The 15,535-nt window shown below is 49.9% G+C and overlaps 1 protein-coding gene across 1 annotated transcript; it reads right to left on the bottom strand.

Annotated features, from left to right (window-relative positions):
• Nucleotides 1-234: 234 nt before the first annotated feature.
• CCNB3 (cyclin B3) lies at nt 235-10,042 on the bottom strand. Its single transcript, XM_034441766.3, has 13 exons — nt 9,773-10,042; nt 9,390-9,465; nt 8,975-9,094; nt 8,634-8,717; nt 8,356-8,474; nt 7,877-7,994; nt 7,446-7,544; nt 7,139-7,231; nt 2,480-2,617; nt 1,513-1,668; nt 1,245-1,394; nt 752-882; nt 235-501 (listed from the first exon to the last, which is right to left on the bottom strand). The coding sequence occupies exons 3-13, from the start codon at nt 9,062-9,064 to the stop codon at nt 432-434; spliced, it is 1,248 nt and encodes a 415-aa protein (XP_034297657.1). The 5' UTR covers nt 9,065-9,094; nt 9,390-9,465; nt 9,773-10,042; the 3' UTR covers nt 235-431.
• Between the last annotated feature and the right edge of the window lie 5,493 nt (nt 10,043-15,535).

Raw genomic sequence — 15,535 nt, 5'->3', positions numbered from 1 at the left:
TTCTGTCTTCTCTTCCACGTTCGCTGGGTGTGCTTGCATGTGTGTGTGATTGCACACAGAGGTAGTGAATCCCCACCCCCCTCGGGCAGCTGCTTTGTGGCTGGCGTTTCCACCCACCCTCAGGGCGAGACCCTCCAGCTGAGCCAGGCCAGTGACCTGCTGGCCTTGTCCAGCAAAGGAAGGCCGGGGGGGGGGGGCTCTTGAGGTGCCTGTTGAAGGGAGACGGAAGGATGGTTGCACTCACATTCTTTTATTGAAAGCTTTGTATTTTTTTCACACAATTTCCCCCCCCCTCCCCATAACAGTTTTCATTTTTTCCCCTCCATCATTAAAAAACAATTATTTACAGGCTTCATAGACTGAACATCTATTTACAGGGTAGGTTGGCTCCAGTTTCCCAAGCTGGAGACGCCTGACCCGCAGCACCGGGGCTAGCTCTGCAGAGCCTTCTCCAGTGCCTGCATGCTCACCAGCTCCGTCTTGGCCACCTCGAAGAAGACCCTGCAAGCCAAGGCCGGAGGGGGTCAGCGGACAAGGGCAGAAGAAGAAGAGGGGCCAAGTGCTCCCGTTGCTTCCCCCGGGGGTAAAAAGGCAGGTTGAGGCAGACGACCAGCTCCACCTTCAAGTGCAGTCGGGGGTTGGGCGGCAATTGCTTATTGGATGCTTACACTTCCCCCCAATCTAGCCCTCCTGCATTGGGGTCCACTCCCAGAGGAGAGAGGGCCCAGCCTGGCCCAGAGGAAGCACTCACCGGTGGGAGTATTTGTTGCGCACGGCCCTCAGCCGGTCATCCTGGCCACAAGTCAGCAGAAAATTGAGCCTCCTGACCAGAGGGAGAAGGTCTGGCACGTGGTAGCCACTGTAGTACTGCAGTGTTGGGCTCTGACAAGACATAAGGGAGTTGCACTGGGGGGATGGGGGGGGCAGGGACGGGAGTGGCCGCACTTGCTCATGCAGAAGGGCTGCTTCACGCACAGGTGTGCAACTGACAGGTGACCTGGGCAGTGAGCAGGAGGGGAACCGGCCCCAGGAAATGCTCCCCTTTCTCATCTGCCCAGTTGTGGCCCTGATCTTTCTTGCTTTCTGCTTCCTCCCCCCAGGAGTCCCCTGCCCATCTCTGCCACCACAAAGGGAAAGCGGCTCCCTTCCCTTCGGCTGGGCATGGCTCTGCCCGTTTCCTCCTCCCTGCACACACTTTTCCTTTGGTGACATGACGCCCACAGATCCAAGTGGGGAATCCTCACCCATCCACCGAGGTTCTTCATCTTGAGCGCCAGGAGGAGGCAGCTGGCAGCCAGGCGGGAAGCCCCCTCCTGCACAAAGGCGTAGTCCTGCAGGGTCAGCTCACAGATGAAACGGGCCAGGGTCAGGGTCTCCATTGTAGCCCGGGCACACTGGGAGGAAGAGCCACGTGTGAAGGGCAGGGATGGGGCACTCAGCCAGCTGGCAAATGCCCACAAGCAGATCTCTCACCCACTTTGCCCCCCCCCAGGCCCATTGTCCCCCACTGACCTTCGCAAACCGCCGGAGGAAGCGGTAGGCGATGGGGATATTGATGTCAAAGTGGAGGGTCTGCAGAATGCTCCTCTCCATGGCCAGAAGCTCCTCCCGCTGGTAGGCATCGTCGCAGATGTACAGGAAGTCATCCAAGCAGGGGGGGCAGCGTTCCTGTGGAGAGGAAGCTCAAGCAGAAGATCGGGAGCTGCCCCGGATCGTTTGGCCCCCTTCCCTGGGAGGAAAGCCCTGGCGCTGCCCCAGCCCATTTAATTCCTTCCTGGCTAGATTTGGGGGGGGAGGGGTGATTGGGGGTGCCCAGAGGTTGCACCCAGGGGGACAATGCTCTAAGTGATGCTTCCAGATGCTCTGTGGTTAGGACCCACTGAATGTCCAGAAAACATGAGAACCCCATTAAACATGCCCGCCCACCCCCATATCTGCACCTTCAGAGAATTCCCTCCACCATTTTAAGAGGCACTGAAAATAACTGTTGCAGCAAACAACAAAAGGCCCAGAGTAAATCTCTAGGATGGGGGTCAGCAACCCACGGCTCTGGAGCCACATGTGGCTCTTTCACCCCTCTGCTGTGGCTCCCTGTTGCTGGTCAGCTCCACCATTGATAGGGCTTTCGTTTAGGACAGGTAGAGGAAAAAGGATGCCATGCTAGGAGGAGACTCTTTGGGGGGGGGGGGGAACAGACTTCCAATCGGCAGAAGAAAAAGGACGCCATGCTAGGAGGAGACTCTATGGTGGGGGAACCCGACTTCCGGTCGGCTCCAGAATTGAACGGGGGCTTCCGATTAAGACCTTTGTGGCTCTTTGAGTGTTTAAGGTTGCCGATCCCTGCTCTAGGATGTGGTAGAGCCAAAGCACATGCCCAGCTCAGACAGTGGGTATGGGGTGACTGGAGCCAACTCCCCGAGCAACCCCTCCCAAGATCCCCAATCCCTTTCCTGACCCCTGCTCGGGAGGGGGGGCTCACCTCAAACTTGGAGGCAATGAGGATGGCTGTGGAACCGATCAGCTGCAGCTTGTCCCTCATGGCCGCCACTTGAACCAGGTAGTGATCCATCAGTTTGATTGCCAGGTAGAGGGTCTCGTGGGTGAGCTCAAAGTTCTCCTGCAGGTGCAAAACGGTGCTGACGGAGGGCAATGTGGACGGCCAAACGTCTCCTCCCTCCCAGGACCCCCTTTCAGGACACCGCAAGGGACCCTCAATCTCCACGGAAGCAGCTCAGGAAGGCTGGAAGGGACTCCCACCAAGAGGGAGGTGGTAGCACTCTCGGCACATTCAGAGTATGAATATTCATAGACTGAAATAGATCAGCCAATGGAGACGGAATGGAGACATGATAACAAGGTCAGCCAAGGAATAGGCATAGCAACTAAGCCAGCCAATGGGAGCTGATTGGTGAATTGAAACTGAAACTGGAAAGAGCCTGGGCGTGGCTCTGTATTAAGCTCTGAGCTCTAAAGCTGCAAACAAGTCTGAACTAGTCTAGTCTGCCTCTCTGAACCGCTTACAATACTAGACAACACAGTAGAGACCTTCAAATTTCTACATTCTACCATATCTCACGACCTAAAATGGACACCCAACATCAAAAAGTCATCAAAAAAGCACAACAAAGAATGTTCTTTCTGCACCAACTCAGAAAGCTCAAACTGCCCAAGGAGCTGCTGATACAGTTCTACAAAGGAATTATTGAGTCTGTCATCTGCACCTCCATAACTGTCTGGTTTGGCTTGGCAACCCAACAAGACAGACACAGACTTCAGAGGATAATTAGAACTGCAGAAAAAACAATGGCTACCAACCTGCCTTCCATGGAGGACCTGTATGCTGCACGAGCCAAAAAGAGGGCTGTGAAAATATCCACAGACCCCTCGCATCCTGGACATAAACTCCTACCCTCAAAACGGCATTATAGAGCACTGCACATCAGAACAACTAGACACAAGAACCATTTTTTCCTGAACCCCATCACTCTGCTAAACAAATAATTCCCTCAACACTGTCAAACTAGTTACTAAGTCTGCATTATTATTAATCTTCTCATCGTTCCTATCACCTATCTCCTCCCACTTATGACTGTAACCTTGTTGCTGGTAACCTTACGATTTATATTGACTGTTTCCCTACGACTATCATTAAGTGTTGTACCTTATAATTCTTGATGAATGTATCTTTTCTTTTATGTACACTGAGAACATATATGCCAAGACAAATTCCTTGTGTGTCCAATCACACTTGGCCAATAAAAAATTCTATTCTATTCTATTCTGAACTAATCTGAAGAACCACTCTTGGTATTATTATATAGATAAAGAAGTTAATGAAACCTGCTGAATCAGTTTACCTGTGTGTGCTTTCTGGATTTGATTTCTGCAACAAACTCTGACAGGTTACGGGCCCAGAGCAGACAGAAAGATTGAACTGTAATTAAGCTGAGTCTGCCTGTGTTTAAAAGAGAAACCAGGCAGAGAAAGGCCTGCAGGATGGCTGCTGTTGAATTTAAGGGGAGCTCTCTGCCTCGTTTGGGACAGAAGAATTATATTATCTGGGCTGCAAAGATGGAATGTTTCCTGAAGGCTAAGGAGCTCTGGGATATGGTTATTAATCCACAGCAGGCACCTTTAGCAGCTGCAGAGCAGAAGCAGCATGATAAAGCACTGGCTTATATCATCTTAAGTTTAGAAGATGAACAATTTCTCAACGTAGCTGATTTGAAGACTGCAAAGGAGGCCTGGCTGAAATTAAGAAGTGTGCATGTGAGTGTCAGCATGCAATATAGTTCAATTATCAAGACAATTATACAGAGCCTGTTTGCAACCAGGATAATCTGTGGAACAGCATTTTTTACAAATGCAAACTTTGTTTGTGGAGTTAGAACAGCGTGGATTGCAGTTTCCTGAATCTCAAAAGCTGCTGTTAAATGTTAAACAGTCTTGATGAAACTTAGGACATTGTTTCTGCAGTGTTTGAGTGCAAACCCGAGCAGGAATTGCGTTTGGAGGCTTTAAAAGCTTGTTTGATTGCTGAGGAGAACAAATGCCATTATAAAAAGAGCCATGAGGAGGAATTCCTGAGGTGGGGGCCCAAAGAGCAGAGAAAAAAAGACTGGATGTCTCCAAAGAGAAATGTAGCAGTCCTGAAAAAGTAAAAAGTGAAAGTGAAAGTGAAAAGATAAGATGAATGAAAAATGTTAAATAAATGACTGTAAATGTAAATGTGTTTGAGAAATAAAAATAAAAAATTTTGAAAAAAAATAAATGTAGCAGTAGAAGATATCAGATTACAGCCCAGCACCAGAGGCGGTGCTTCATTTGTAGTGAAAGAACACATTTAAAGGAAGAGTTTGCAAAGGAAAAGTTGTTTACAAGGAAAATTGCAAGATGGACAGGTTGGTGTTGCAATAGCAGAGACAAATGGTTGATAGACAGTAGGGCAAGTCAAACAATTGTTAATAATTCTAAATTGTTTTACAGGATGGATTCAGCTGCTGGAGATGCAGTAGCCTTGGCAAATGGCCAGAAGGCTAAGGTCATTGGAAGAGGCAGTGTGCAAATTCCATATCTGGAAAAGAGGTTTAATGATGTATTATGTGTGCCTGAAATGGAGCTTAATTTGCCGAGTGTCTCTAGTTTAGACAAGCAAGGATTTGAGGCCACATTTGCAAATGGGAAGTGTCTCATAAAGAGAAATGGGAATGTATGTGCACAGGGCATAAAAGAGGATAATCTTTACGTGTTGCAAGGACAAAGGGTTCAATGTGCCCAAACATTTGCAAATGAAACACCACATGATTCAACTGTTCATTTCTTGCACAGAAAGCTTGGCCATGACAGCTTCAGAGTTTTGCAAAAGATGGAACAGTTTGGAGAAGGGTTAAATTTAAATGGATGTAAAGCATATTTGGATTGTGCAGTATGTAAAGCATCAAAGTCCAAAGCATTCCCAGTAAGTAAGTGGAGCACACGGCAGACCACAAGAGCTCTAGAGCTGGTACATGCAGATTTGGTTGGGCCAATGCAAGCCAATTTGGGAGGAGCAAAGTATGCGCTGGTCATTGTAGATGACCACAGCAGGTTTGGGTTCTGCTATTTACTAAAGAGTAAAATAGAGATGCTACAGAAATTTCAGCAATGATTGGAAACCAAAAGATAATATGTGTGATAAGAATGGTCAAAGAGATTGTACATTTATGTGTTTTATGAGAAATAAAAATAAAAAATATTTATAAAAAAAAATTAAGCAATGTGTAAGCTTCATAGAAAGAAGGTATAAACAACAGGTATGTCAGTTGCAAACTGACAAAGGTTAAGAATTCATGTCAACAAGTTTTCAACAGTGGTTGGGACAGTTAGGCATAAAACACAGACGCACAAATCTGTACACAGCAGCTGAGAATGGTGTAGTTGAGAGACGGAATGGAGTCTTACACACCATGAAGAACTCACTGCTGGAGGATTCTGGTCTGAGCAGGTCATACTGGAGCGAAGCCATGTTGACAGCTAACTATTTCATTAATAGGCTGCGGAGTTCTTCTATTAATGATACTCCATATGCAATGCTATATGGGAGAAAACCATCTCTGGCACATTTAAGGGTTTTTGGAAGCAGTGCGTGGGTACATATTGCAAAAGCAGTTAGAAGAAAGGGAGAACCAAAGACTAGAAAGCTCAGGTTTATGGCCTATGAGCCAGGTTCAAAAAACTATCGCTTTAGTGATGGGAGCAAAACAATAGTGATTTCCAGATCTGATAGCTTTGCAGAGCAAAATTGGAACAGAATTGATGCAAATTTATGGAATGATCCACTTAGTGACAGTGATTTACTTAGTGATGGTGATCCGCTTAGTGATGGTAACTCACTTAGTGATGGTGTCAGCGTTCAGGGAGGAGAAGCTGAAAAAGATATGAAGCAAGAGAGGGTTGAAGCACAGGAGCAGTCGATGCCAGGCAGGTCAGAGCGATGGAACAAGGGGATTCCACCTGACAGGTATTCTGCTAGTAAAGTAAAGGTGTGTAATGTATGGTATGAGCCAAGAAAATATAAGGAAGTATTGGAATTACTCAAAATGGAACAAATAAAATGAAAAGAAGCCATGGACAAGGAAATGAAATCCATGGATGAACATAAAGTGTTCACATCTATGGCTTTGCCACAGGGTAGCAAAGCTGTAGGATGCAAATGGGTATACAAAAAGAAAGTACTACCTAATAATGAGGTACAATATAAAGCAAGATTAGTGGCACAAAGTTTTTCACAGATGAAAAATGTGCACTATGATGAGGTATTTGCGCCAACTGTAAACTGTTTAAGTTTCCTGCCAAGACCCACCGCACTTTGCAAACTGCCTTTTTTATTTTATTTTGGATAAATAAACTTCTTTTCTTACCGATCCAAGTTTTTTTGTGCAGAATCATTTCCAACATGTATTATTATGTATATAAAGAAGTGAATGAAACCTGCTGAATCAGTTTACCTGTGTGTGCTTTCTGGATTTGATTTCTGCAACAAACTCTGACAGGCACCCCTCCTACTAGCCACAACCACACAACGGCCTTGCGCAAGGCTCATTTTGTCCATTGCCACCCAGCCCTCCTCCTGCAGGCTCTCTCTCTCTCTCACTCTCACCTGCACCTCCACCATCCAGTCCACCAGGATGGCCCGCATGTCCATGGTGATGTCCGGCTGGCTCTTCATGTAGTCTGGGAGCAGGAAACTCTTCTGAAAAAGGAGGGTGTTGCTGAGGGAGGGGAAGGAAAATCCCCAGGAAGCAGCACCAGAAGCCCCTCTGCTCAAGCTGGCTCGGAGGGCGAGAGGCCACAGTGAGCTTTCACGTCAACGTCCCCTGCTCCTCTCTTTTCTCCGGCCAGGACCAGTGGAACTGAGTCTGGAGCGGTAGAGGAAGGGGAGCCCTCCCCTGGCCACCGGCAGGCACCTCTCGCTCCTGCATGTACTCGAAGATGTCCTTGGCATATTCGGCATTGGCATAGGGGTCGTCCAGCTGCCCCTTGTCGATGTCCTCAGCTGGAGCCACCTGGATAAGAGAGATTTCTTTAAAGGTTGCCCTGCCTGGGGTGGGGAATGGGGGGACAGGACCCGCCTTGGCCCTAAAATGGAGGGGAGCCCTTGGCATGCAGCCCCTAATACCCTGCCCTCCACAAGCGTCCACTCCCCACCCCACCCCCATTTCCTGGGTCAGCCACAAGGCAAAGAGTGAGTCTCGGGCTGCCAATGTAGTCCCGGGGTCACTCAGGGATGACAGCATGAGCCCTGTGCCCGAGGTACCAGGACTATGGCCTGCAGGAGAGCCATGTGCCCCAGAGGCAGGCCGTGCCAGAGGGACCCACAAATGCACTGCTTCCCTACCAGTTCTGCTGGTGATACCACCACTACCAGCGGGTCGACCTGCTCCTGTCTGAGGCCACTGTTGACCACATGGCTCAGCTTAGCCGGACTGTCCTCAGAGGATGCTTTGTCCAGGGACCTGAAAGAGGCAGCTGGGGTTAGAAATTGGGGCCGGTTGGAGGCAACATCCAGACTGGCAGGAATTGGAGAATCCCCGGCATTCCCATTTTCTTAGCCTTCAATTAACACCACACTGGAAACTTGCTGGCACAGCCAATCAAGTTCTGCCAAAGTTCAAGGTGAGAGCTTTGGGGTCGCGTCCAGACTGGCGAGAACAGAATGGCAGCTGTGCCAGCATGGCTTTTGTTCAAAGAGGGCACTGAAGTTGCCATCCTTGTACAAATGCACCTTGAAGCCACCAGAGACCAAAGGATGCCATGGGGACATTGGCCCACCCGGGAAAGTCACATGGGCAGAAGAGGCAGCAGCATAGCCCTCACTTCTTCAGGTTGGTCTCATTGTTCTTGGCCACATTCAGCGCAGTGGATCCTTTGGAGGCCTTCTTGGGAATCATCTTCTCCGGCTCCTTCTTCCCCACAAAGCCCTGGGCCTTGTGAGCCTGTAAGGGGGAGACCAGGAGGAGCTGCTCAGCACCGCCCCAGACCCAGCGGGTGCTCGCTTGGAATTCACATCCCAGAACTGGTGAGCCATCAAAGGCAGGGAAAGCTGGCAAGGGACAGCAGACCACAGGCAATGCACAAGAACCCATGCTTCTTACATTGGTGATATCGCCAAAGGCCGATCGCTTCCTGGGTGCCCCCTGGGGTGACGAGGGGGATCGTTTCACCTGAGAAATCTCCTCCTAGAATCAAAGAGGAACGGGGAGGCCACTCAGTGCAGTGCCTGGCTCTCCTCTGGGCATACTCAGTCATCTGGGTAAGCACAGCTGCCCAGCCTCTTCAGAGAAAATATGCCACCTGAGGCTAAAGGCAGATTTCCTCTCCACGGAGTGCCCCAGTTCCTTTTGCAGGGATTGAATTCGACCCGACACGTGCACTCAAGCAGGCACACACACGTGTGCGATTGGTGCACCTCTTGGCTGGGTGGACTCTAGCTCACCTTGTCCGCTTGCACATTTTCCACCCCTGCTCCTCGGCCGGATCGGACCTGCTTGCTACCCAAGCCCTTGGAGGATCGCGCAGGGGGCATCCTTCCAGCTGAGGGCCTCCCGTTTCAGGGCTGCAGAAGGGGAGAGAAACGGGCTGGGACAGGAAGCGCTGCTCCTCCTCCCCGCGAGCACCTCTGACAAGGAATTTCGCCCTCGCTTCTCCCGACGGCCTCTTTCAGTGGGAGCTGGAAGCCCCGAGGCGGGGCAGACGACCTCCGGGCACCTCCTCTCGGTGGGCTAAGGGAGGAGATCCGGGACCCGGCCTGACCATCCGAGGCCCAGCCGCGTGGCGGTGGTCAGGGAGGTGGAGACGGAGGGCTCCCGCCGGCTGAAGGCGCCCCTTCTGGTCTCCCCAGCAAAACTCACCTGGAGCTGAAGCCGCTGCGAAAATTCGCCGCCGCCGCCGCCTCTTTCTTCTCCTCCTCCTCCTCCTTTTTCTTCGCTGCACAAAATGCGGATTTGAAAATTGCTACATTTGTAAAGAGCGGACATCATTGGCCCCGCGGCAGCCAATCCCGGAGCGGGAGAGAATGCAGTTGCTAAGGGCGGGGCCTAAGGGTTTTTTAAAAAACGGAGCCTAGCAGCCAATGGGGAAGGGGAGGCCCATCTAGCTCTTGCCCTAAAGAGGCGGGGCCCCCAGGGAACGGAATAGTGGGATTGGCCGAGAAGGGGGCGGAAGGGCCCTGGCCTTAAAGGGCCAGGAGCCCCGAAAGTCCCAGCGCCAAGCTCGGGGGTCTGGGAGCCCGCACCGGTGGGCGGAGGCGGCCAGGCCCGGCTCGGCTCGGCTCGGCTCGGCTCGGCTGCCTGGGAGGCGCTCGCGTCGTCCAGCAGCGGCTCCCTTCCGGCCAGGGCAGACGGGGAACCAGCCTCTGCGCTCCGCCCGTTGGAGCCGCGGCTGCCCCTGGAAAGCCGCCGGCGCCCCGCGTCCCCCGCAGGAGTCGCGCGCCGGAGCCAACCGGGAGGAAGAGGAGGACGGTTCGCCCTGGCGGCAGCCCCCGCGCGGGGCGGCGCTGTTGAGCGCTGGCTTTCCCCCTTGCTGGGCGGTCAGAAGCGCCAGAGGAGGAATTCTGCAGTCTCGCATTGTCAAAACACAACAATGTTGTTGCTGTTGGGTTTGGTTTTTCACCCAGACTTCCTGATTAGGATGCAAAAATACCCTTGAAGGTTTCGTAACATGTTGAAGGTTCCTGGGTGCCCGTCAGCCCAGCTCTTCAGCAACATGTGCAGGATTATTCCAAAACAGCATCTCCGCCCTCTTAACGTTCCGCTGGGCTGCAAACAAATTTTGTTTTCGTTTCTGGAGAAGGAAAAGGATCCTTCTCCCGTAGCCCTGGAGCCAGACTTTCTTCCCGGTAGATGATAAAGTGCCCTGGGTCAGGTCAGGATGACATCGGATTGGTTCGGAGCAAGCCACAAGCGAAGCCTAGAAAGGCCTTTCCTGGGGGTGTCCTTTAAAGTCAAGGCCTGAGCCGCCTGGGGCAGAGAGAGTAAGGAACGGGTCGCTCTGTGGGGCATTGCCAGGCCAAGTGCGCTTAGGAGGGAGAGAAAGATTTATCCTCTTTCCTATCTCCCTCACCCAGCTAGGATGCAGACAGGGTGGATCTGTTTTGAATCCGCAAAACATTAACAAGAAGGCAGGAAGCCCAACGTGGTTAGCAGGGTCCATCAGAGCAGCCCAGCGCTGCGGCCGGCCTGTGCAGATCTCCACGGGGCTGTTTCCTTTTCCCTTCCCAGGGAAGATTTTCTCTTCAGCGCCCGGCAATCCAGGCGAGGATTAGCCCAGTAATAGCCTTCTCTCATGTTACTCATTTTAAAAGTATGTGTGCTGTGCCTCCATCCTAAAAGAGATGGAGTACATTTTCTGATTGGATCTCAACCACCCATCAGGTGCCCTCTTGCTAGCCTTGTGAACCAACCAGATTGGTGAGATTTGACAGACTGGAAAATGAAGAAGAAAAGAAAGGAGGGAATTGCCACCTTCTGGGGAAGACTATCTCTGCCAAACCACCCAAAACTTCCAAGTGGTCTTTCACGGCCACCTTGATTGGATGACAAGGTTGCTTGCCTTCCCAGAACAGTTGCAGTTGTGGAACTCAGTTGCAATGGAAATGATTTTGAATGTGGCCCCCAGTGTGTGTGTGTGTGTATCAGACTCAGCCTGCACCCCATGAAGTGCTTCGAAAGCTCTTTCCCAGTTTTGCTGAGCTAACTATTTCAACCGTTCAGCCATCTTGCTGAGTGGTTCTGATGCAGGAGGGCAACTGGCCAAGTCCTGCAAAGTGGCCTTCAGAGCAGATCTAAGCAGTTGCCCCTACTGACTCTATCCTCCCACAGAGAGGTGGGGGTGCTTCTCTCAAAACTGCCTTGGAGTGGACAGGAGGAGCCTCTCTGAAGATGAAAGGGGATGGAGCAGGGGTAAAATACTCCAGTTCAGACTGGATCACCTGATCCGGTAGCGATGGAGGCTGGTGGTTCGGAGAACCGGTAGCAAAAATCCCTGCCCACCCCCCCATGCCCCACTGAGCCCTCTTCGGCCGAAAAAAATGCTTTTAAAAGTTAAAAAAAAGCCTCTGATGATCGTGCGGCTCAGCTGGGATCGTCAAAGGCTTTTAAAAGCATTTTTTCTACAACGTCTTCAGAGATTGTAGAAAAAATGCCTTTAAAAGCTTCTTGACGATCCCAGCTGAGTTGCCTGATTGGCAGAGGCTTTTAAAAGAAAAATAGTCTCTGCCGATCAGGCAATTCAGCTGGGATCATCAGAGCCTTTTCAAAGCATTTTTTAACAACCTCTTTACCGAAGAGGTTGTAGAAAAAAATGGTTTTAAAAGTAAAAAAAAAAAATTGGCCATGCCACCCAGTCACATTACCACCACGCCCATCAAGCCACACCCACAGAACCGGGAGTAACAAATTTTAGATTTCACCACTGGGATGGAGGCTGAACAGCTTTCCTACCCAGACCAGTCTAGGGGCCAAAGGGATGTGCCTAGGCTTTCCAATAAATGGGGATGAGTGGGTGTAGGAATCATAAACCTCTGAGCCAGTAAGGCCAACTGGAGAAAAAAGCCCAGTTGCAGGTTGCAATAAGGAGCCATTGGCTCCTTATCAGTTGGTGTTTGCTGAGGAAGAGAAGACCAAGCAATAGAGACCCTCAAGGAGTCCCCTTATTCTAATGGCTACCCCCACAACCTCATGTGCCCCCCCCCAAGGCAGTTGCTTGGGTCCTCTTGACCTCAGCACTGAGTGCCGCCTCACGAACCAGAGGAAGGCGCGATGGGTCAGCACTTCTGGAAATGTCCCAGTGACTGGGCTGGAATAGCTTCATGCAGAGGCAGCTGGATTTATGTGGCTTCCCACAGAAGATAAAGGGGGCACCCAATCTGGCCACCTCCTTTGTCTTCTGCAGAGGGACCCAACTTGATCCAGACATGGGGGGGAGGCTCCCATTGCCAGGCCTCGGAGCCCTCACAGCCTGGACATAAACTGTTTCAACTCCTACCCTCAAAATGACACTATAGAGCACTGCACACCAGAACAACTAGACACAAGAACAGTTTTTTCCCGAATGCCATCATTCTGCTAAACAACTAATTCCCTCAACACTATCAAACTATTCACTAAGTCTGCACTACTATTAATCTTCTCATCATTCCCACCACCCATCTCCTTCCATTTATGACTGTAGGACTGTGACTTTGTTTTATTTTTTTGTTTGTTTGTTTGTTTGTTTTTTGCTTTAATTTATATGCCGCCCTTCTCCGGAGACTCAGGACGGTTTACAATGCGTTAAGCAATAGCCTTCATACTTTTGTATATTTATACAAAGTCAGCTTATTGCCCCCACAATCTGGGTCCTCATTTTACCTACCTTAGAAAGGATGGAAGGCTGAGTCAACCTTAAGCCTAGTGACATTTGAACTTGCAGTAATTGCAAGCAGCAGATGTTAATAACAGTGCTTTAGTCCACTGTGCTACCAAGGCTCTATTGTTGCTTGTATCCTTATGATTTATATTGATATTGATTGTTTCCTGATTGCTTATTTGTACCCTATGACAGAGGTGGGTTTCAGCAGGTTCTGACCAGTTCTGGAGAACCGGTAGTGGAAATTTTGAGTAGTTTGGAGAACTGGTAGTAAAAATTCTGACTGGCCCCGCCCCCATCTATTCTCTGGCTCCCGAATCCCAGCTGATCAGGAGGAAATGGAGTATCCTTCCCCTGCTACTCACACCAAGCCACGCCCACCAAGCCACACCCACCGAACCTTTAGTTAAAAAAAATTGAAACCCACCACTGCCCTATGACTATCACTAAGTGTTGTACCTTATGATTCTTTATGAACGTATCTTTTCTTTTATGTACACTGAGAGCCTATACACCAGGAACAAATCCCTTGTGTGTCCAATCACACTTAGCCAATAAAAAATTCTATTCTTTTCTTTTCTGCCGTTCTTCTACATGTACTTTGCTGAGTTGGGGCTGGAGGAGGGGTCTCCTCCTTCAGACCTCCCAGGCAACCGGGGAAGGCTCTACTTTCTCTTTTGGGCTGGACTTTGGCTCTGATGAGTGGAAGCATCTGCTAAACCCCTCCTTGGGGGAGCAAAGTGGCCAAACATCTGGATCAAATAATGGCCTCCTTGCATTCCAGACTGCCTTACGCAAGCGTTTTTTTGTTAGTGGAGAGATGGCCAGGCCAGACACGCCAGCCAGCCGCATCCTGGGGGCCTCTCTTCCTCCACAGCCAGACAGCACCTAGGGTCCTGCTCCCTCTTGCCAAGGCCTCCCTGAGCAGATGGGGAGCCCCTCCCAGAGATTTGTCAAGTCAGACTTAAAGTAACTTTCCTCGCAAGCGGAGTGGTTTTTCTCCTCCTGATAGGAGGAAAGGGTGGCTGAGACAGCAGCTCTCTTTGCCCAAGTGAAGTGCTGCCTCTATGACCTGGGCTGGGACTCTGTGTCCCATGAAGAATCAGGATGATGGGGCTGCTCTGCGTTGCCTTCTGCCTCGGCCTGCCCCTTTTACCCTGATGGGCCGAGAGCAAAATGACTCCTGGGCTCTCTATTGCTGCCCCTCGCCTGCTGCTTATACACAGCCCTGGACATGAAACCCTCGGGGCTCTGGGTGCTTTGAAACCACAAGAGACAGATGGAATCTATGTTCAACCTTCCTGGGCAGGTTCAAGGCTACTGGGAGGACTGATAGGTTAGCCCAGGCGCCAAGAATAGCCCTGCGGTTCTGTTCACAAGTGCCCAGCAGTCTTGCTGCAAATCACATTGGATTCTTGAGAGCCCCCCCCCTTCCCCTCCCACACACACATTCACTGCACTTCAGGATGACAATGGAATGAAATTGCTTTTGTGGTTTTTCCCCAAGAAGAAAACATTTATTGAAAACTTTTGGGACTGGGACAGTTTTGCCTCTACAGACTCTGCACTTCTTCCCAGAAATGTGCAGGCAGCCCTGAGCTGGCGGCTTCCTGGCAGTGTGTGGGAAGCTCCACTTGGCCTGGCTGGAAAAGCCGGCTGCCTTCCGCCCCTCGGCCCCAGAGCAGAATCCCCGAAGGCCCTGCAAGTTCAGGCAGGTGAAGCAGGGAATTCCAGCCTCCCTCCCAAGAGCAAAAGGAAGGTCTGCGGAGGGGAGACTTACCCACACAGCCCTATTAGATGTGTAGGTGACTGCAGGGGTGGAATGGTTTTTTAAAACAATGACCTTCTCTGTGATCTGGCACTGCTGATACTTTTGGACCGGTTCTACTGACATGACAGGAAAGTATATTTTTTTGCAAAAAACCCCTCCCCCCTCCAAAAGTGTTCTGTTCCAAAGGCAGATTTTATACTGGGAAAGAGCCCTACTCCAGATGTTGAGCTTCCTGCAAGTCAGGCTTTGTTAGGATCAGCAGAATGGCTGTGGTTTCACTGCGTAGCCCAAGGGAGGGGAGCAGAAGCCCCCCCCCCCACTGAGGCTGGTAACACAGGATGGAGAAACAACAACCAAGGAGAAGAATCATTCTTTTTCCTTTTAAATGATTTTCGCAGGGCTTGATTGTTAATATCCACTGATTGTAACTATTTGAAGACCTAAACACATTTGCAAATAACTATTTATCATTGTGAAAGAACAGCATTAATACCAGAATGACCACAAAAGGGAGGAAACGTCTCTTATGAAGGGGAGAGATTTATGAAATACTATATAAACAATATATGATAAACAATCAGCTAAGATAATGATGAATGGAGAGATGACAGAAAAAGTTAAAACAACGAAAGGAACAAGGCAAGGATGTCCATTATCCCCATTTTTATTTATATTGATTCTAGAAGTACAAATAGAAATATAAGACAAGATGAAGAAGTAAAAGGGATGAAAATTAAAAAAGAGGAATATAAATTACAAGGGCTTGAGGATGATTTAGTTTTTATTTTGGAAGAACCCCCAAAAATAGGACCTATAGAACATATAGAGGAATATGGAGAGGTAGCAGGTTTAAAAATAAAGAGAAAAAACAAAAAATAT

Source organism: Pantherophis guttatus, chromosome 12 (assembly GCF_059756535.1).
Source record: "Pantherophis guttatus breed Tessera chromosome 12, ASM5975653v1, whole genome shotgun sequence".
NCBI classification, from domain to species: Eukaryota; Metazoa; Chordata; class Lepidosauria; order Squamata; family Colubridae; genus Pantherophis; species Pantherophis guttatus.
The sequence above is the reverse complement of the archived record's forward strand: the minus strand, read 5'-3'. Positions and strand labels throughout refer to the sequence as shown.

Excerpts from the sequence above, each read along its gene's own strand:
- CCNB3 (XM_034441766.3), bottom strand. The coding sequence starts at position 9,064 with ATGCCCCCTGCGCGATCCTCCAAGGGCTTGGGTAGCAAGCAGGTCCGA. Across the intron at positions 7,232-7,445 it reads AGTACATGCAGGAGCGAGAG|AAGAGTTTCCTGCTCCCAGA; the intron begins GTGCCTGCCGGT and ends CTCCTTTTTCAG. Across the intron at positions 2,618-7,138 it reads ACTGGATGGTGGAGGTGCAG|GAGAACTTTGAGCTCACCCA; the intron begins GTGAGAGTGAGA and ends TTGCACCTGCAG.